The 22624-nt window shown below is 36.8% G+C and overlaps 1 protein-coding gene and 1 long non-coding RNA gene across 7 annotated transcripts in view; both read right to left on the reverse strand.

The window, feature by feature from the left end:
- Window positions 1-22624, reverse strand: part of LOC306996212 — a 1114438-nt gene that overhangs the window by 992915 nt on the left and 98899 nt on the right. The window lies entirely within an intron of this gene.
- lrch2 (leucine-rich repeats and calponin homology (CH) domain containing 2) overlaps window positions 1-22624 on the reverse strand; it is an 85912-nt gene that overhangs the window by 25083 nt on the left and 38205 nt on the right. The window contains exons 11-16 of one of the 6 annotated variants that reach the window (XM_079606205.1): window positions 17931-18035; window positions 15975-16043; window positions 14234-14293; window positions 9239-9287; window positions 7701-7739; window positions 5249-5389 (exon numbers count right to left, since the gene is read on the reverse strand). In XM_079606205.1, the coding sequence (XP_079462331.1) occupies window positions 5249-5389; window positions 7701-7739; window positions 9239-9287; window positions 14234-14293; window positions 15975-16043; window positions 17931-18035 (463 nt within the window). The remainder of the gene's footprint in view (window positions 1-5248; window positions 5390-7700; window positions 7740-9238; window positions 9288-14233; window positions 14294-15974; window positions 16044-17930; window positions 18036-22624) is intronic. The other 5 variants (XM_079606206.1, XM_079606207.1, XM_079606208.1 and 2 more) reach the window with 5 other exon arrangements.

A 22624-nucleotide genomic window follows, 5' to 3' on the forward strand; every position in this document is an offset into this window, starting at 1 on the left:
GACCCTGAGCTGCTCACTAGTGAGGTATCACGTATGAAAGTTACCACTTGTTTACTTGATCCCCTCCCTACAAGCTTGTTTAAATCTTGTTTTGACTCACTGTGCCCAGCTGTTCTTGGCATTGTTAATGAATCTTTGCGTACTGGTGTTGTCCCAGCAGCATTGAAAACTGCTGCTGTAACGGCTGTTCCTGAGAAGCATGATGCATATCAAATCTTCCGTTTCTTGCAAAAATTCTAGAACGTGTTGTGGCTTTGCAGCTACACAGTCATCTCACAGTAAATAATCTTTTGAGCCCCTTCAGTCTGATTTTCGAAAATGTCATAGTACTGAAACAGCCTTGGTCAAGGTCACCAATGATCTGTTAATAGCCTCAGATTCTGGTTCTTTTTCTATTCTTATCCTTCTTGATCTTAGTGCCGCTTTTGATACTATTAATCACAATATTTTACTCAACCGTCTGGAAACTGTCTTTGGTGTTTCTGAGACTGTTTTAACCTGGTTTAGATCTTACCTCTCTGATTGTAAACAGTTTGTCTGCATGAGTGGTCACAGGTCTGAGATCGGCACAGTCCGTACGGGTGTTCCTCAAGGTTCAATTCTAGGCCCCTTACTTTTTAGTATTTACATATTTCCACTCGGAATGCTCCTAAGATCACTTGGGCTTAATTATCACTTTTATGCAGATGACACTCAGATTTATATTCACTCCAAGCCTGGTCAAAATTTGGATGTTCCTTTTTTCACTCATTGTATTTCTGAGATAAAACCATGGATGTCCCAAATGTTTTTGTCTTAATAGTGATAAGACTGAGGTCTTGCTCATTGGCACCTCTCATCAGCTTCGTAAAGCTGGCTCACTAATTTTAAACGTAGATACCTCTGATTTGGAGGCACAAACTAAATAAAAAAAACTTAGGTGTTATATTTGATTCTAGTTTGTCCTTTGACTCTCATGTGCAGTACACTGTTAAGAACTTATTTTTTCATCTGAGAAATATTGTTTGACTCCGCTCTATGTTATCCCTATTGGTGACTGAAAGGCTTATTAATACCTTTGTTTTTAACCCGCATTGACTATTGCAATGCACTTCTTGCTGGGGTTCCTAAAACCACACTTAAACTACAATGTGTACAAAATTCTGCTGCTAGGATCTTGACTGGAATCAGGAGAAATTAGCATATTACACCGATTTAAAAATCTCTGCACTGGCTTCCGGTCAGGTTCCGAGTTGATTTTGAAATTCTTATGCTCACATATAAGGCACTGCATGGCCTGGCTACTCAGTATCTGTCTGCACTTTTAACTTTATACACACACAAGGGTCATTTACACTCTTCACAAGCTGATCTATTGGCAGTCCCACAGACTCGGTTGCTTACTGTAGGGGACAGGGCTTTCTCATCTTATGCTCCTAGGCTGCCTTTGGAATGCACTCCCTCCAAATATCAGAGATGCACAGACTCAAAGTAATTTTAAATCTAATTTTAAAACGCATTTTTTTAGGTTAGCTTTTACTTGACTTTTTTTATTCTACTTTATTGTTATCGTTTTCTCTTGTGTGTGTTGTATTTTAATTTGTTTGTTCTATTATGTAAAGTGATTTGATAAGCTGCTTTAAAGGCGCTATATAAAAATAAAGTTATTATTAAAGTTATTATTAAATGTAAACACAGCTTTTGTGTCTTTATATATACTGGCCCTGATAAACATCACAAATACTTACCTCTTGCTCCATTTCTGTAAATCCATTTTTATGAATGAATCTCTCACCCATTTCTCTAGTCTTCTTCGTCAACAACACACGCTTGCACCCCCTGCTGGTAAATTCGACTAACAGCTATGGAGATTATCAATCGGCAATCTACTGATATTCCTGCCGTTCCCGGATGTCAAATGTTAAATTTTCTGTCGAATTTTTTAATTTTCTGTCGAATATCTGTTGTATTATAGATTGAATTTTTTAAACAGAATTAATATTTTGGAAGTGAAATCTGAAAGGTGAATATGGACTATTGAATTTTTTATAATGAAAACATGTGTGAACTGTTTTGAATTGAAATATTCACAGCTTAAATAATACAACCATGTTGAATTTCAGCCCATAAAAATGCAAGCCCAAAAATACAATGTATTAAAATGCAAGCATGGTAGACGCAATGCATATTTTTTCAAGTAGTGCAATTCAACAAGCTATTTTGTTTCAAAAACATTTGTCATTATTTTACTTCCATAAGCTGTAGAATAATGTCCGTCGATCATTCGTGCTGATAATACTGTGCCTGTTTAGGCCTATACAAAAAAAAAGAAAGTCTTTTTAACCTTATTTCTGTCTAACAAACATTCAAATTAATGGATATAATATAGAATAATATACTTCGATAAAAGTTTACAGTACATCTACAGTAGCGATAAAATTGAGTACGCCTAAGTCCTTTTGAAAGTAACTAGATGCTCAAATAGCCTAAATATTGTAGGCCTATATTGTTACACCAGTAGGTAGCGACAAGTGACTGTTAAAAATATATTTTAATTTAATAATTTATTCAAAAGAATTCCTCATTCGTCAAGTAGCCTAATGAAACAATTAAAGTCTTTATGAGCCTTTCATAAAGTATGATTTCACTTTTCTAACTTTAGTTAGTGTGAAATGTTGCTGTTTGAGCATAAACAACATCTGCAAAGTTACAACGCTCAAAGTTCAAAGCAAAGGGAGATATTTGCTTTTAAAGAAAAGGACTACAACAAACGGCTGGTAGGGACTACAAGACATTGTAAGATTGGAAATAATTCAAGACATTTGCTTTTTCACCCCCCTCTCTCTCACAAGGACCATGCTGATAGTGATCTGGGCCTGTAGGCCAGAGGTTTTGGACAATGGGGGAAATTGTGATTGTCTGATTGGTTAGTTTGAATATCTCACACCTGGTGTTAGTCACATGGTCAGGGAAGATTACAAAAGAGGATTGTAACTGTTCTCTTCTGTCTCTTTTCGGATGCTGGCCTCTCTCTCAGAAAGCAGTGACTCAGAGCCAAGATGGCCAGAGGTTAAGAAATAGATCGGAGAAGAAATAAATACCTGAGAAAAGACTACCTGAAGGTACACACCCAAGTATGCACATGTTCTCGGTTTTTCTCACACGTTTTCTTTTTCTTATGTATACTCTCACATTCTCTCTCTCTCTCTCTCTCTCTCTCTCTCTCTCTCTCTCTCTCTCTCTCTCTCTCTATCTCTATCTCTCTCTCTCTCTCTCTCTCTCTCTCATGTAAACATAACCTTATTCTCATATTGAACCTTTTTAATTCATGGAGTCAGATTAAAACGAGATACCGGAGATTATTGGAAACCCTCATTGGACCAATATAGCGCGTCTTACAACATTCCTCCGGTGTTAGTGACATCACCAACCATAAAATGTACATAAACCCCGCCCCCGGGAACATGCAGTCCATGTTCAGAAGAGGAAAAGTTGTATAAGAGTACATTTGTGAGTCAGCTCAAACTTTAGCATCCATCTTTTCACATGCAATAGTAAGTCACTCTGTGTGCATCTCACAACAGTTCCTATAGGAGCGATTTATAAATTACCTTGATGACATATTATCCTAATTGAAGATAGTTAACTCCACATCAGCAACATAAATTCATCAACTAACCATTCAGAGACGTCCTGTTACATTCTACATGTTGTCACTTCTTCTTGAGTCTCTCCATCTTTGTCTGACATTAACATTAACATTTTAACATTAAAGGCAGAACAGTTTCTGTAATTTTAGTGTGTATGTGTGAGTTAATCGCAGCTGCTAACACACACAAACTCTTGAAACCCCGCCCTCTGCAGCAGCTCATTTGCATTTAAAGGGCCAGGCACAAAACATGCTATATAAAAATATCTGTGCTAACACTTCACACAAACACACTGAGATTTATTTTACATCTTGTGAAAATGGCATTTTACCACCCCTTTAAATCATTCATTCAAACCTATTTTTTAAATAATTAATTCAAATTAAATAGACTGCAGCAATTATCATTTTGTCAGAACCAATGGTAACTAACATTATTTTTAGTTGTCTTGTGGTGGCGATTTTATGATATTCACTGATCTTTAGTAAAATATAGATGATTCAAAGAATGTCACATGTGTGACTCTCACTTGTTAGTGTGAGAAGATTCTGTTTATGTACCTGGGGAGGCAGAAGGGAGAGACACTCCAGAGAACAGACGAACAAGGACCTCTGACCTAGATGTCAGAAGGCCATTTGATGCAGGGGGGGGGGCTTAGTGACGAATCTAAACTAGTGTTATGGCTTCCTTGTCTATGGAAAATTACTGAATGGAAGACTACTGGGAGGAAGGCTCTGGCAAGAAGACCTTGGGAGCGCTAGGAGATAAAAGCTGGTTCAGTCTGTCTGGGGGGGTGTCACTCTTCTGCACAGGGTAACAACTGTGTATTAGACTGCTCCTATTCTTGCAAGAATAAATACTTCTATTTTATAATTTGACTCTGAGTCTCTTACGCAGTGATGTTTGTTTGATGAATTTTTGCCACAACAGTCTACTATCCTAAATTGTACATATCGAATAAATACTGCCATGCACTGTGAATGTTTCCACAATGAGTTAAATAAAGACATGGAAATATGTTTGTTGGTGTGCTATTTGTTCAAGCAACAACAAGCAACAATTTTAATACGGACTGGTCTAGAATTTTGTCCCTTTTTAATGTATAACAATTACAGCTAATTATTAGTAAGATCACAAGGCAAGATTTGAACAATATGCGCAGGTCTAGGAACTGATGCTAATGCAGTGTTTCTAAAGCACCTCAAAAGAATAATCTTCTCACATCCTGAATCGCCATGTTTTAGATAAGGATAGAAGTAAAGGAATTAGTCAGGCATTTTAACAACATCTGGGGCAAGATATCAAGATACCAGAGACCGAGACTAGGGGTATTCTAACAAGTGGTGATTCTATCACATCAAGTGTCAACACAGCACAAAAAAATTCAAGCAATTTTCCAACAAGTGGCATGAAGTGTTAAAATATGTGTATTTCAGAGAGAAAGAGAGAGAGAGAGAGAGAGCGAGAGAGCGAGAGAGCGAGAGAGCGAGAGAGAGAGAGAGAGAGAGAGAGAGAGAGAGAGAGAGAGAGAGAGAGAGAGAGAGAGAATGTGAGAGTATACATAAGAAAAAGAAAACGTGTGAGAAAAACCGAGAACATGTGCATACTTGGGTGTGTACCTTCAGGTAGTCTTTTCTCAGGTATTTATTTCTTCTCCGATCCTCATTCTGGTTGAGAACAGGAGGAACCTCTGGCCATCTTGGCTCTGAGTCACTGCTTTCTGATTTCAAACTTCCATCAAACGAGCAAGAGGAAGAAGGCTGAGGGACAAATCACAATATTACAGGACTCAACTATAAAGCACTGGCACTGATAATCAAACATTCATTGACATTCACAGATAATGCTATGTGGTTGGCTAACACAGATAAGTTTTTGATGGAATATCAAACATGACGAATGATCAAAAGCATGAAAGTATCATTAAGAATGTGTTGAAAACTACAAACCAATTAGTAATGTGAGATTCTATGCCATTGTTTTCCAGAAAAAGTGTGTTTATGAAATGATGGAGTTACATTACAAGCTAAAAATTATGCAGTTAAAATATAAGGAATGGGTGAACAAAATGTTGCAAATAAAAAAAATTAATGAAATATACACTCCTGTTCAAATGTTTGGTGTCAGTAACTTTTTTTTATATACATGTTTTTGAAAGAAGTCTCTTATGCTCACCAAGGCTGCATTTATTTGATAAAAAAATACAGTAACAGTAATATTGTGAAATAATTTTACAATTTAAAGGGTAACTAAACACTAAAACAACTTTTTTTAGTTAATGATCTGTAAGAATGGAGCTTCATAAATGCTGTTCATTGATTCGAGTACATTTTTTGACATTTGGGTATAAAGTGTTTTAATTTTAAAACGTTTTTAAAAACGTCTGAGTGCTGCCCTCTTCAGGTTAAACTGAATATCTGTGACGCCCTTGGTGCGAGCTCACCACGCCTTTGGCAGCCCCTGGTATAAAAGCATCTGGTTCCATCAAATCTCCCTACAACACACATTTTCTACCAGGGACAGTGAGCTGCAGTGCCTACAGGTGCACCTGTTGAGACAGAATCATTTGTAATTGTAGAGGGAGACTTGAAATCTGTTTTTCGCTTAATTATTAACACTAAATTATACCAAAATTAACCTAAATACATGGGTTTTAAAATGTTGATAGTTTGTTAGCATTTGCTATGAACATTAGCCTAATTTAGCCATAATGCTAATATTTTACCACTCAGAGACTGGCCCCATTCTCTCTTGCGCGGCTGCTTCGCTAGCATCGTTGGATGCTGAACGCGATGCGGGAGTTAAAGGTTGTATCAGCGATTGTGGGTGACGTCACTTCTGTTTGTGTTTGAACCGAGATCCCAAACAAACCAAGTTAGCTCGCCCCTCCCTCCCGCTTCGTGCATCATGAAAAAAAACAATCATGCACACACATTTCTTAGCTAGAGCTACCCAAGTTTAGTCAAGCTTTGCTCATATTATTTCAAGAAGGATATTTTCACACACAGTTCACATCCAAACAAGTCAGCACTAGCAGCTACTCACCTGTCCAGAAGAAACAGTGCAACCTCGGCATCCGATTAAAAAAAATGTTTTTTACATTTCTTTCCACCGTTTAAAAGCCTTCCCGATAACTATACGTGTCTTGGAATAAATCCTCCTCCTCCTCCTCTTGGGGATTGATGGGGATTAGCCATGTTCAATTTCTCTTGTTTGGCTTCTTCTTCAGCTCTGACTTCGCGTGCAGCCGTCACCGTGCACGAGCGCAAAAACTCACAACACCCAGCCCCTGTCGGTGATTGGTTGTTTGTTTTGTCACTGTTTATTTTGATTTTGAGTGGTTGGTGAAACCATTTGTTTTTGTGTGCCTAGGCTGCCTACAGAGACGCGTTTTTTTGACAGCTTGCTTATGGGGCGGGCAGCTAGCGGATCGTTAGGAAAGATTAGATGAATGTGATAATTTATGTTTGGGCCTGAAATCGCTGATACAACCTTTAAGACCGCAGTTTGAGCCAGCGACTCGAGTTGATATGGCCCTGGCCCTGTCCACAGACAATTCAACATCCTCCACTTCAGGTGAAGGTGGGGGAGAAAAGTCCTCGACTTCAAATGACCGCTCTGTTGCAAAGCTACTTGCGTCACTCCAGTCAGATGTAATTTATCCCTGTGATGACAAAGCATGAATTTTCAGCATCATTACTCCATGATCCTTCAGAAATCATTCTAATATGCTGATTTGCTGCTCAATAAATGTATTATTATTAACAATGTTGAAAACAGTTGTGCTGCCTAGAATGAAAACCATGAGAAATGTTTTCACGGTTCTTTGGTGAATTGAAAGTAAAAAAAAAAAAAAAAAAAAGTTAGCATTATAAATGTCTTTACTGTTACTGATTAATTTAATAAATTCTTTCTGAATAAAAGCATACACTTATTTAAAAATATCGACCCCAAACTTTTGAACAGTGGCGCAAATCTGAGTGAAATTACTACAAGAACCTCGGACATTAGAACCTTTACTGTAAAGGTAGAAATGAATGAGAAGGAGGAATGTGATGAAGGAAGAGTGACCTCAGAGAAAGCCGCATCTTCATCAGTGAGATCAGTCTCCTTTAAAAAAAAAAAAATGCACACATACACACACAAAAACAACAACAACAAAAAATAGAATGAGTAAGAATGGAATTCTCAGACAATAATGAAATTAGCAGGCCCAGATGATTTTTTTTTATTAATTTATGACTATTTTATGACTATTATGACTATTTTGGGGGGGGGATCTGTATAACTTTGGGAAATGGATGTAAAGAGTTGTATGTGTTCAACAAAGCTGAGGCACTATACGGATAAAAGTACCTGTAGTTTAGTGCCAATTTTCAAAGTTTTACACATGACGAAATAAATAGTGTTTTTGTGAAGTCATCTGAATGACGTACACTCACATGAGATGAAGACTGTACTCATAATAGTTTTCTACATAACATGTTTTAATTATGCAAGGTGCGGGTCACCGAGCTCAAAGCTGAAATGACGTGTTCCGTGATGTTTCACTAAACGTCAGTGAGAATCCTCTCGCTCATTGGCTGCTGCCTTTATAGATACACTAGTAATGTAGTGTTGTTTGGTGATGCAAAGAGCAAAAATTAGACTACCAAACACACTTATTATCGTGCTTAACCAGCAGAGACAACGAGAGAATCAGTCTGAAGTCTGAAGCCAGAGTCTGAAGTCTGAAGCCAGAAGACACGAAAGGTCAACAAAGACAAAAAGCGTATGCTAACATTGATAAGATATACACACAATGGGAATATTTGATGATGGAGAAAATCCTGAATAGTGATGCCCAAGATTCTGTTTATTAGACAGGTAAGGGAATTAATTATTGTTTAGACAGCTCTCTAAAACACACCAATAACAGTTTAATTTACAAAAAATTAGGGGAACACTTTAGATTAGGTACACATTCACTATTAACTAGTAGCTTATTAGCATGCATATTTCTAGCATATTGGCTGTTTATTAGTACTTATAACGCACATATCAATTCCTTATTCTGCATGACCATATTCTAGAACCCTTAACCCTACCCCATACCTAAACATAACCACTACAACAATTACCTTACTTACAATCAATAAGCAGTACTTAGGAGTTTAATGAGGGAAAACTCCAAACCAAACTAAGAAATAATCATGCTGATCGACGTCAATAGATTGCAGTGCAGCGTCTAAAACCATTGTGGTGTTGATACTTAAAGTACATGAAAAACAGCGATGCTAACGCTAGCTAAAGAACTACTGAATGCATCTTTAGTAGTCAAAATATTACATAAATGAACACACAAGGCCGGGGAATAAAAGGGATGATAGAATGGGCGCACTGTCAGTGCTACTATAAAACAAGGGCTTGTACGAAGAAGCCAATCTCACACTAAGAAGCCAAAGAACTGACACTAAATGAATGGTAATCCTTCATAATTCACAGTGACTTTCCAATGAAAAGCCAGCCAGTATTTCTTAAAAGGTGAGACGAAATGCATGCGGCTACTTGCATTATTGCATACAATGACGTGTATGACTGTGTGTGCTTGTAAACATGCATATTGTTACCTGTCCACTAAAGGCAGAGGCTGAGCAGCTTCCTTCATCTAGTGATGCACTGTAAAGAAAAACAGAAACATTGAGTGACATGGACCCCCAAAACATACAAATGGGGGCTTATTGATACTAATGCGTGCACTTATGAGGGGAAAGATATGGGAATGTGTGTGCATGCTCAACTGTGTGTGAGGCCTGATGTGTTGACAGGTCATTAATGCACTTTGTCTGTCTGTGGACGATGAGGGTGGTGCGAGGCTCTATCCTAATTCTTTCATTGTGCACAATGAATGTGGAAAATGCACATGTGTGCATTGGTCTACATCAACCTTAATATGTTTGCTGTGTGTGGGGTAACATTTTCAGGCAGTGAAAGGCAAGTCTGGAGATGTAACACTAAGGCTGGGATTGCTTTCTGCAGACAATGACAGGTCTGTCCCAGATATGATGTGCCTAGCAGTCAAATTAAAATCTGTCAAATTATTAATTACATTTACACATGAAGTGCCAATGTAGTTTTCAGCATAATTTCTCCAGCCTTCAGTGTCACATGATCCTTCAGAAATCGTTTTAATATGCGGATTTGCTGCTCAAGAAACATTTATCCTTATTATCATCAAGATGAAAACAGTTCTGCTGCTTAATATTTTTGTGGAAAGCCTGATACATTTCTTTCAGGATTTTTTGATGAACAAAGTTCAAAACAACTTTTGTAATATTATAAATGTATTTATGGTCACTTTTGATTAATGAAATGCATCCTTGCTGAATACAAATATAACTCCAAACATTTGAACATTAGCGTACAGTACTGCATGTGTAGTACTTTAAATGCGGACATTGTTCCATATAACATCATACATACTATACTGAAAAACTCAGAAATTGCTAAATTAAAGAAAGCTTAAAATTTAAGTTTAAAATTAAATAAAATTTTTACTGAAGATAGTTTTATCTATAGAAGGAAAAATATAGATTAATACCTTGATTATAATCACTCATCACAAGTGAGTGTTTAAAAAAGTGTTTGTCATTGAATCATTCATTTAAAAGATTTATTCTCAAACACTGATTCATCTAATAATGAAGCAAGCCTTGATGAATGACACGTTGACTCTTTATTTTGTTAAAATGAATCTTTTAAATAGACTAAAGCAATGACAATTTTGTCAGAACCTCTAGTTTGCGTCTTATTTTGTTTAGTTGTCTGATTTTTTTTTTTTTTCAGGATCGTGGGAGAATCACGATCTCCATTTTACACAAAACAATTGTGATTCTTAATTTATTCAGTTTGTTTGCAGTGCTCGGTGACTGTCTACAACTCTGCATAGCCTTATGGAATGAGCTGATGACGTGTGATGTCTGAGGTATGGAAATACATATGTTGACAGACAGGTAGGACAACGAATTTGGACATTTTTTGGTCCTGAGACTTCCACAGAAGATATATTACATGTTAATATTTAGACCACTTCTATTATTGATTGCTATATCAGGATGTGAGTTTCAGCCAGTATAAAAAGGGTTTATGAAAAAAAAATTCCCTACCCTACCTTTCATTTTTAACCTCTTAGTGAGCGATCTTGTTTAATGTTTTCTAATTTAAATGAGCAGTTGTGTTTTTTTGTGTGTTTTTTGCATTTGGGAAAATTATATAGCTGAATACAATTCTGGCTGAATATGTTTGCAGAGTGAGAGTTTTTCTTGATTAGCTTACTTGGTTATCAATGGTTGACAATGAGAATGCGTTAGAAAAATGATTTGTTGTACAGATATATGTGGGGTATTTTGAGCTAAAACTTCACATACACACTCTGGGGACATAAGAGACTTGTTTTACATCTTGTGAAAATGGCATTAAACCACCCCATTAAGACTGGAGTTCTGAATAAAACAAAATCTGTAACTTTAACAGTTATTCCAAGGATCAAATCTGAGAATAAATGTTGTTAGGAGATGTTCCAATACACAATATTGCCTTGGGTCTGAAAAAAAAGAAAAAACTATTTCCAGGTGTATACATTCGTGTCTCAACCTGTTCAACTGTCACATCTATAGCTTCTCCACCCTGCTATCATCTCTCACTCAGTTCAGTTTTTTCAAGGGCGTTTCCACAATCAACAAAGAGATCTCAGAGATTGAACTCCTGAGGATTCTCCACCCTACATACGCTCACTGTTTAAGATATATGTGCAAATCCAAAGCTTTGTTTCTATGAATACCGAATAGTTTGGTACAACTAGTAACACTTTATAATAGCATTATAAATCATTAGCAGATAGAATAAAAAACGAGGTAAGGCATAATAACAACATCTTAAAATAAGGTTCCATTCGTTCATTTGTTTCATGAACAATATATTTTTGTAATATTTCAGGTTCAGGGGCCTGTTTCAATAAGGAGGTTCAACCAACTCTGAGTTAAAACTTGAACTCTGAGTTGACTTACCCTGAGATGGGAAACTCTGAGTTTTCGGTTTCAGATCAGCTGGAATGAGTTAGTTCAATCAACTCTAAGTTGACTGACTCTGAGTTAAGCGCGTGCACCACAACTATAAAAAGCCATCATCAATGGAGCGCAGATATTATGAGTCACCATGGCAACAGCGCCAGACACAAAGAGGAATTACTGTTATACAGTGTTGGGTGTAAGTAATTACCAAGTAATCTAAATATTGTAATTTAATTAAAGGGATTACTCTTAATTCTTCTGTAATTTAAAATAAAATCGGATGTATTATAATTAGCCTACATTAAATAGGCTACTGCATAGACTATAGAACAATTCTGTATAAAACAATAGTGGATTTAACATAAATTTTAAAAAGGTATATTTTGAATGTAACCTTCTCCCTCTACACACTTTGGTCAATTCAAGTATAAGTCATGCAATTGTATATTGTTCATTTTGAAAGCATTAAAAGTGCAGTTTCATGTCTCTCCTCGTTGTATTGTTCAAGTGGTTGAGGTTGATATGGGACTTAGTAATTAATAATAAGTAGACCAATACTTTCTAAAGATAGTAATTATTACATTAATCTAATTATACTGTTGAAGATGTCATTTGTAGTAGTAATTAATAACTATTTTAGAGTAACTTACCCAACTGTTATAATATCAGAGGTGAAACTGGAAGAACAGTTATTCTACCTAATTTTAATTTACATGTAGGCTATGTGCAATCCTGCAGGCATTAAAAGAACGTGGCAGCAGCTGAAAATGAAATATAAAAACATAATTCAATCAGGTAAGGCTTGAGCATATCATGGGTGTAGGCTACCTGACTTTACAAACATTTGACATGTTATTTTTTATATGGGGTATTTTTGATATTTTCATTTATTTTACTTTGGGTTGGGTTTTTCGTTGGTCCCAACAGATTCTGATAATAATATCTAATATCTGTCTTTTGGAGCCTCCTGTCCCAACCCCAGGCAGTTGTAAGTTGCCTACTCAACACACCAGAAATTATGACAAATAGTAGGCCTATTATAAAGTGCTCTCAACCAAATGCTCATCTTCACAGGATGATGGGGATGAAGAAACAGTTTCTGCTGCCACAGAGAGGCCAGAGGTAATGTTAAATATTAATATAATATTATTAATATAATATTTATTAATATAACATTATTAATAATAACATTATTAATATAATATATTTATAATATATACCCCCCAGGGTCCATCAACTTCTGGTGCACAGATGAACACACTGCAGTGATTTTCAGTAAATTCCACAGTTTAATTCTGAATTTGCTTAGAACTACATGATGTAACTCTAATCTACTGTATTTTCAGTTGCCAGTTAAGGAGTTATATTCATCTTATAATTTTTTTTTTTTTAAAACAACAGTAAAAACAGCGATGAATAAATGTACAGAAAGAATGAATGAGGTGTTTAAACACCGCTTCCTCTCTAAAAAAGGGGAGGAGACCGCAAGAAACTCTGGGTTTACCGGAGAAAACCTGCTCCCGACCAGGTTAGGTTCACAGAGTAAGTTGCCATGGTAACTGACTCAGAGTATAAGTTACCCCTCTTTCAGAAACGGGCTTGACTTACTCTGCTTTCTCGGGTTTGATATACCTCCCATTCTGAAACGGAAAACCCAGAGTTTCCCTCATTTCAGGGTTAACATACTCAGAGTTTTCACTTAACCTCCTTTCTGAAACAGGCCCCAGATTTGTAACATTAACTCTATCAATAAACACAAATTAATTAACTATGAACAACAGTTTATTAATTTATATTAAATGTAATAAATGCTGTAAACGATTTTAATTGTTAGTTCATGAAAACTAATGCATTAACGAATGCTAACAAATGTTATGTTATTGTAAAGTGTTAACATTAGTTTAACTGACAATTTTTACAGCATTTATTAATCTGGGTAATATAGTAATGTATACCTAAATTTAACTAACATTACCTAACTTTAATTTGCAGTGGGAAAAAAATAGCCTTTATAAATGAGTTTTTCCCAAGATCAATAAATGCTGTACAAATATTGTTCAGTTATTTCATGATACCTTATTCATTAACTAATGTCAATATATGGGAGCTTATTGTAAAGTTTTAATGAAAATATATGAAGTGTCATGACATTTCTAATGTACATTAACCATACATTATCTGCTAATAAATACGCAATGTAATGATTTTTGTTAATTTTATTCAAGTTTTAAGTTAAGTTTTCAGTGTCTTCCAGTCATTTTACCTGTCTAAAAAGTCCATTATACAGTTTGATATTGCAAACTAGTATTTGTTATAATATTCATAAATAAACTGGTTTGTAGCACAAATTTTACTGTGCTTTGTTATTCTTCTGGTTACTTACCTAAAGCGGCTAAATAATCAGACAACCCGCACATTCACAGGAAATAGCTAGCTTACTTGAGCGTTGGAAAATATAATAAAGTATATAATGATATAAAAAATATAATGAATAAAGTAGATATTTTGTAAGAAATCAGAATGTGTGTGGAAGAGTTTGTGCGTGCATCACAATACCTTCTGACAGTCTGAGATGGGGATCTCTGTTTGGTGCTGCTTCCTGAGTGGCTGAGAAACCTGCAAGAACAGAACCACCATTCTGTCTTTTGACATTTCAAATGATGCAGAAAAACATTTCAATGCTGATGTCACTATATATGAGAATGAATGGAGTCTTTGTTTTACCTGCATTTGTAGTGGTGTTTAACAAATGTATCTTTGTACCCCCCCCCCCCCTTTTTTTTTTTGTGGAAAAAAAAAGTACACATGCTTGACAGCAAAACTGCCATAAACAATTCCTCCTCATGAAAAAGGCAATTGTTATAGACCTGGGTCACAATGGGGCTTTCGCACCAGAGGAACCTTTTCATAGTTCCTAGAACTAGTACATGGATACTTCCCCACCGAATGAAATGAGTGAAAGAAAAATAGTTCTCAGCGCCATCAAAATAAAAGTCACATTCGCACCGCCAGTAGGAACTCTGAAGTGACGCAAGCAACGCTCGTTGTTTTGACTTATTGCGGTGCTGAGAACGCCAGCCAAAGCAACACAGTTCTCGCATTCTCCGTGTTCATTAGTTACGATCTGTCTAACAGTCCTCCTGTCTAATACGTTATTAGAAAGAATAGAACTGTTATACATAGAAAGTAGACAGTAATGAAAAGGTATTAGCGTATGCTGTGTGGTTGATGTCCAGTGTTGCTAGCTGAGCATGAATACATAATTATGTTTTGCTTGGTCCCCTCAAAGTCGCGTTGGATTTTTTTCCTCAGCGTAAAGGTTGAGGGGTTTATCTATCACTGATTTCCATGTTGGTAGAGTTAGTTTCTGGATTAAATGTATACTGTAGGCTATAATCTGTAAAGTGTTTACAAAGCCTTTTAAAAAAATGGCAGGTAATGGTGTTTCGCGTGCATTTGGCCAATCACCGCACACTAACGCCACAGATAGCTCCTATAGTGCTGGTTTAGACCCTACTCTAAAGTTGGAGCTAAATTAGTTCCTCCAAATGGAGTTCCTAGAACTAAAATAGTTCATAGTTCCTGCGGTGCGAGCGCGTGGAAACCGGGTACCTCCGCCAATAGTTCTAGGAATTATGAATGGGTTCATCCTGTGCGGAAGCACCTTAAGTTCCTGTAACTACCCGGTGCGAAAGCCCCTATTATTGCACAAGTTTAAAACATGCAAAAGATTTAGTTTTTATATTCTGAACCGAAAAGAAAAAAATTCTGGAATCTGACCCGAAACCACATTTTTCATTATTTAAGATGTGATGCATATGAAACGTTATACAATTTGTGAATACAATCAGTGCTAAAGATGGGATTTGAAAAACAAATAAAAAAATTTGCGCAATGATTTTCTAGGTTAGACGCACTTCATGATGTCTGCCCAATGATCCGTAAAGCATATTGGCTCACGATTCACAGCAATCTTTGAAAATGCATGTAATCTCTTCTTATGTGAAATGAACCGACAAATTCAAAAGAAAACTGTTTCCACATCTGCACATCAACAATTTTAGAACGTGGGCAACTATTTTGAAACATTTACACATTTACAACACACTTGAAATTGCAACACTTGACTTTGTGACATCATTAAACCAGGACATGCACGTATATACTAACTAACACACAACACGCAGACGCCAGATGTACTAGACATGTGTCATACACCCTTATATCAGATACAGTATGACACAAATCCACCATTTGAAATAAACACACATATAAACACACACAGCTCTCCTTCTACCTGTGAGCTCTCCCCGCTGCTCTTCTACGGTGAATTAGACTCTCTGCCCTACAAATTAGGGACCGCCTCCTGAGAGTCAAATGTCATGTGTACCGATCAGATCCCAGGATTAGGTGGAGATGGAAGGGATGGAGAAGGAGAAGGAAGGAGAAAGAGGAGGAGGAATATGGTTCATTTGTTAGTAAATAGAGTGTCTGATTGAATTCCTTCAATACATCTGACAGCCGTTCTCCCCTTCAGATGCAGCATGCATGGATGAGAGTTTCGAATTGGAACTGTCAAATCTTGCTTTCATCTGTGAAACTCTCATAGACATAACTTACAATGAAAGAGAGCAAAGTCATAGGGGGTATTAGGATGAGGTTCAAAAGAAAGAAAAAGTGAATACAGAACAGAGGAGTAGAGTATTTTAAATTGGGACGTCAATTTACGGTTTTGATTTAGTAGAATTAATTTCTATAACACAAATGATAAAAGCATAACTCATGCGTCTCCAGCAGACCTTCCAGCAAACTTCAGTTCCACCCCTGCCTGTAATTTTCAAGTAACCATGAACACCTTGATTAGCTGCTTCAGGTGTGTTTGAATCAGTGGAGTAAAATATTTGAACAAATGTAATTAGTTACTGTACTTAAGTACCTTTATGGCTACCGTACTTTGTAGTTAACGGAGTATCAAAGATATTAGCGACTTTTACGCTCTACTACATTTTTTAATAAATATACTCTTTTCTCCAATACATTTGTGATGAGTAATGCAATTACTTGTTACATTTTGCATGGCACCTAACTTTTTCTACAGCAGTTTATTTCTGCTACAAAATCAAAGCTACTTTACGTGGATGCGAGTGCATTAGCAGGTAGTTGTAGTTATATCAGTGCAAGTTGCTTTCAGTTAAAACAGCTCAAACATGCATTTCAATCTGAGACTAGCTTAAGCCTTGTCTGAGAAACTGGGGGTAAGGTTTTTGCTCAAGTCGTATTGGAATTGATGACTTGTAACTTGTAATAGAGTCATTTTTGCTATTAGGTATCTGTACTTTTACTCAAGTATGGTTTTCAGGTACTCTTTACACCTCTGGTTTGATTGGGGTTGGAGCTGAACTCTCCAGGAACAGGGTTGGAGACTCCTGGCATAACTACGGTACAGGCACTACATGTGGGAATTTAGTTAAAAGCCCATGTTAGTCTGCCTTTAATGCATATAATTCGACTAATTTATTTTGTGACAAAGAGCACTTATTTAAATGACTGGGGAGCCTTTATTTTCTTCAGGGTTGTCTGCAGAACTAGAGTAACTAGTTCACAGGTGCAAAACCCACAGCCATGTAGAGTTTAGCTTCAATCATACTTAAACGCACCTGATCCAGGAACAGAGTTTGACACCCCTGAACTAGAAGATTTGTTGGCTTTTAGGTTAGAGTTGCATCCAGCTGTAATCCAGCACTGAATATTTTCCAGAAATAACTGATAACAAAGTATAATATACACAAGTCTGCAAATTTACGGTTTAGTCTCTACAATTACCTTATACAACATACAGCTGACTATAGGAAGCTTAAAAGGACAAATTTCTTTTTTTCTTTTTTTTTAACTACTGTGTTTTGAAGAAATCTTTTGAGGTAAAGACAGTTAGCAGGACGTTTTTAGTTGTATCTCTGGGGATAGATTTACTTTCTTAAAATTATACCTTGGAGATGTAACATGTCAACAATTAATTGTAAAGTATATATATAATATTCCGATGTTTAATGCAAATGGTGCCAAATACACCTAGTCTGGGCTAAGCCCCAAATATACCATTTTTATAATGTGTAGTCAGTGCAAGTCTTTGTTTTGATTTTTCTAATCGATTGACAGCCCTAATATTACAGGGAGTCTGAGGGACTTACTGTATATGTGTTTTAATGGGCTCTGAAGGTTGCATGACCATGTGTGATTTAGTATGAAAGATCACCTGTTCTGTTGCTCTTGTTGTAGTAGCTGTACTGCAATCTTCCTCAGATCCAACACTTCCTTCAAGTCATCCTCCTCCTCTTCAACTAACTGCTCTTTCTCTGAGCTGAAGTAGATGAGAGGAAGACAAAAAAAGGAAGAGACAAAAGAAGGTTATTGCTGAAATATGTCTGTAGACAATTTACATCAAACTGTTAAAAACAAATCCTTACACTGAGTTATTCAAAATTAAGATGCTATTATAACATTTCAGTGTCTGTGAAGTTAAAGGAATTCATAAAAGAACGGATTGTTTAGAAATATCATATAATGTTAAACAACCAAACAGACAACCAATGCGTTTAATTAATTTCTGGTGGACGATTACCGAATTTACTAATGCACAAAATATTGTGTTTTTGGCTAGAAGTCCTGCAGATGGTACAGGACCTTAATGAAGCCTTTGAGCAGATGTTAGGGATGTCACGGTAAGGACATTTTCACACCGGTATATAATATTTGGTTGATCCTGGAACAACATTCATGTAAAAAAAAAAAATTGTCCTAACCCTATTCTTACCCTTAAACCTGACCCTACCCATAAGTTAGCCCTACAATTAGGGGGAAATGATAGTTAAATAACAGTGATGTTAAAGCACCTAACCCTGGTTGTCAAGCCTAAACTTGACAAACTGTAAACTTGTCCCTCAAATCTGATTGGAATGTTGATCCAGGAACATGTTGTACTTGGTGAAATCACGTTCACCATCAATATGCGGGGTACCGAAATCGCTTTTGAATGAATTCGTGATCATGTGCACTCTGTGTATAGGGAGCGGCGGTACTGTCTGCACATTTTATAAGATGTTTAGATATAAGATATTTGTCAAGGATGCTCAGGATCCAAAGGTTGCACACCAAATCCTCTGCCATCATCTTATCACATGACGAGAGTAAGGAGAGACGACTGACAAGTGACAAGACTCCTGCTGCACCGTGCAGAGCAGAGGCTTTCATTATAAAATTGTAAGGTCTGTTGACTGAACTAATGGTTTTTATTTCTATATAAAAAAAGTCTGTGCCGTGATGGCCAAGTAATGTAATCGGTGTACGGCCAAACGCAGTGTAAGACCGGTAACACAGACTACCGCAGTAAGCCTAGCAGATGTGATACTGAATCATATAAGAGCTGTAAACACTGGTAGGACACACACACACACACATCAGTGAGTTTAGTGAATGCTGCACTACTCTTGAACTGTCTAATCAATAGCTGCTTTATTTCATTCCAAAGGTGTTTTATGGGTGTGGCGAGCAGGACGAGGGCCGCGGGAGACCTGCGTGATTACTGATGAGCGACGCACCGGTCTCGTATCGAGAATGGAGGAGCGGAAGCATAAAAGGAAGAGTGACGACAGTGGAGATCGAGAGAGGAACAGGCCTGGGTTTATGTTGTGTTTTGTTTTATGATATGTGATAGCAGTCGTCCGAGAGGGGCTGCTGGCTTTTACTTTAGTTTTTGTATTTGTTTATTTATTTAAACAAATTGAGGAACGTTCGCCGGTTCCCGCCTCCTCCTTCATACAACATCTAACTTCGTTACACTGGTGGAAGTAGGAAGGAAGGAGGAACGCGCTGTCAAAGACCCCTCGCCGCTGTGGGGAATCCCCACAACATCTAACTTCGTTACAATGGGGTTGTAACGAACCAATGTAGGTTGAAAACTTAAAATTTTGTATTGTATTTTGGAACAGAAAAAGGAGCTTCCCAAAACTGCAGCAACAAAGCTGGAAGCCCACATTTCTAGTCCTTGTATAAGACGAGACATTTTTTCACTGGAACAGCCAAACCTGGTAATTAGAATGGAGGTGTCCACATACTTTTTGCTAGTATGTAGTACATTTATCTCTGTTGCCTCGCTCTTTCACGTGCCATGTTATTATAGCTTTGGCAGCAGTGCGTGTATGGTCATCATTACCGAAATATTTTGTCAGTCAGCCAACCGTACACTATTATAACTTTACTATTATAACTTTACAACCAGTGAGAGACATCAAAAGCAAATTTCAAGGTGTTTTTGTTACAAGTTTGACTAAAGGCTGGAATACATTACACAACTTTTCTGCAAATACTAGGCAGTCAGAGTTAACAGATTTAACAGAAAATTGCATAGTGTATGATGGGCAATCAGACTCCAATTTTTTAGCTTTTTAGCTAGTTTTGTCAACCGTCTCCTATCAACGAGGCACATATTTCTGTGAGTTTGTGCGTTTGGAACGACTTGAAAGACAGACATAACTAGACATAACTCCATCCTCATGACTCTCTGAAAATTAATGTAATTTTTCAGTATTTTACAGCAATTTTGCATTGGTAATAATTTTCTGTAATGTATGTTTAGCAGTGATATAAATGATTTGAGTTACAAATTTTATTTTAAAAAGATTATAGATCTTTATATGGCAAATTAATAGAAACAAAAGCTTTTTGGGGAAGAAAAGTAAATAATTTATTGAATAGGTTCTGCTGAGGCCATCCAAAAAAATATTAAAATAAAATCACAAACCATCCATAGTTTGGCACCACCCTTTTTTTACCATATAAGAAGTTCCTCTCATCCACCAATGTAAAAGCCTGAAAACAGCATTCCCAACAGCACAAACACCTATTCAAGTGGATACATCGCAGGAACACCACATAACCGCAAGTATGGCAAGTAACTCGGAATTTACCCAATGACTTAAGTATTTGTTTGTTTCTATTGGACTTTTGGATACTACAGAATCTGGGAATTCTCAGGAAAAATGGAGACTCTGCAACCGGAAAAACCACAAGATGACTACGGCATAAAAACTCCTGCGAATGTTCTATCTAACTCCTAACTTTTTTAGCAAAGTATATCTAAATAGTGCTAATATATAATTAAATTAGTTGATTATTGGTGACTAACTGTTAGTGTGGCTTACCAAATGCGCTGTAAAAAAAAAAAAATGCAAATAAACCTCCATTCTCTGGCTCCATCCATTATATTAGGAATCTGGAATCTTTCCACAATATTAGGAGTCTGGATGTACAGTAAATAACTCTTCTGGATTACCAAGATAAAAACAAATCAGACACGTAAAGTGTGACTTGCGTCATAAAAGGTTGGCACCACTGGCACAGTCATGCTACTTCAAGGCTTCAATTAACCGTGCAGAAAAAAGTTTTGATGTAGGGGAGTGTTTTATTATTATTACATGCCAATAGATGCAGTGGGCAAAGAGTCGCATATCGTATTTATCTTAGTGTATTGCTGTGAGTATCCAGATCTTTTGTGAATTTTTCCCTCCTTTATTATATTTGGACACTTATTTAAAGCAAAATGTATAATAATTGCTCATTAATGAATAAATAATTAACTAAGAAATGGATTTATAAATATATGTCGTCTGTGGAAGTCGTAGGACAGTAAAATAGTCGTCCAATCGATGCGTTCGGTCCGAACGGTCCTATAGCATGTGTTTCCTGTCATTCAACGGGTGTTTGCATTCCACTGCGCAGGCAGTTCACGCAAATAGTCATCAGCACGTTCATGTACACTGTGCAGACTGAGCGAGAATGGCAGGCAAGCAGCAACAACCTAACTTTCCTTCTGAACCGACAACAAGTGGCACTGGGAGAGGATCTACAAACTATATATCTTCATCGGAGCCAAGCACACTTGTGGAAAAACACTGTCATGCTAAAAATAGTATTACACACTGACAAGTTTTGCTAGCTAAACACACCCGAAAACTTGCTGCATCTAATTCTGTTTTTAAGAATTTGTTTACGTTTGGTATTGTAGTGTTACTAACTGCACTATAAAGTTTTCTCACCATTGAATGACATATGATGATATTGCAGTAACGTTGTCTCCGGTCTTCTTGGCTGTGCGCGTTCATTCTTTCAGGAGGCGTGGCTTTGGACGGCGATTTGCAGGGAGGGTGGGACCATAGACAGTATTTAAGGGGGTGGGACGTACGCTTTTACTGCTATCAGGCTAAAGTTAGCATTTTCCCAGATGTCCTACAGCACCTTTAATGTGACGAATTAGGCAGTCATAAAATATTAAATAATCCTCCATCCTCTAGTTCCATCCATAACATCAGTTGTCTGAATCTAAATGAGATGAAATCAAGACCGGATCTAAAGCTATGGGCGAGTTATGCCATAACCCTGGGCCAAAGGGTGTTGTTTTTTTTTTTTTTTTTTTGCTCTGAACTCAATTCACCTGAACGCAAGGGAGTTTTCCTGACATCTAGATAAAACCTGCATTACTTCCTCCTTTTGTTAACTTCTCTGGAATACCAAGGTAAGAGCTTGTAACAAAGGTGACAAAAATACCCTTGGAAAAAAAAACACATGAAACAGAAACAACTGTCAATATAAGAAAAGATTGTGAATTCACATTGGCACAATCCTGCTGCACAGTTTGGAGATATTTCTCCATTTTTTCCCCCCACAATTACTATTGCTCTTTCCTATAAAAACAGTAATGTCATCAAATTATGATTAGAAAGAAAAATGTATAAAACTTTAAACAATTACCATTGTTTACCAATTGCCATTAAATAAATGCATGCTCATTTCAGGTGCATAAATGAAAATATGTACCGGTAATTATTTTTATTAGTAACTCCTCGCACCAGCTCAGACACTCCAGGGCTTAACAATAAGGACTGCCCAATGCCC

Source organism: Phoxinus phoxinus, assembly GCF_949152265.1.
Source record: "Phoxinus phoxinus genome assembly, chromosome: 3".
In the NCBI taxonomy this organism is placed as follows: domain Eukaryota; kingdom Metazoa; phylum Chordata; class Actinopteri; order Cypriniformes; family Leuciscidae; genus Phoxinus; species Phoxinus phoxinus.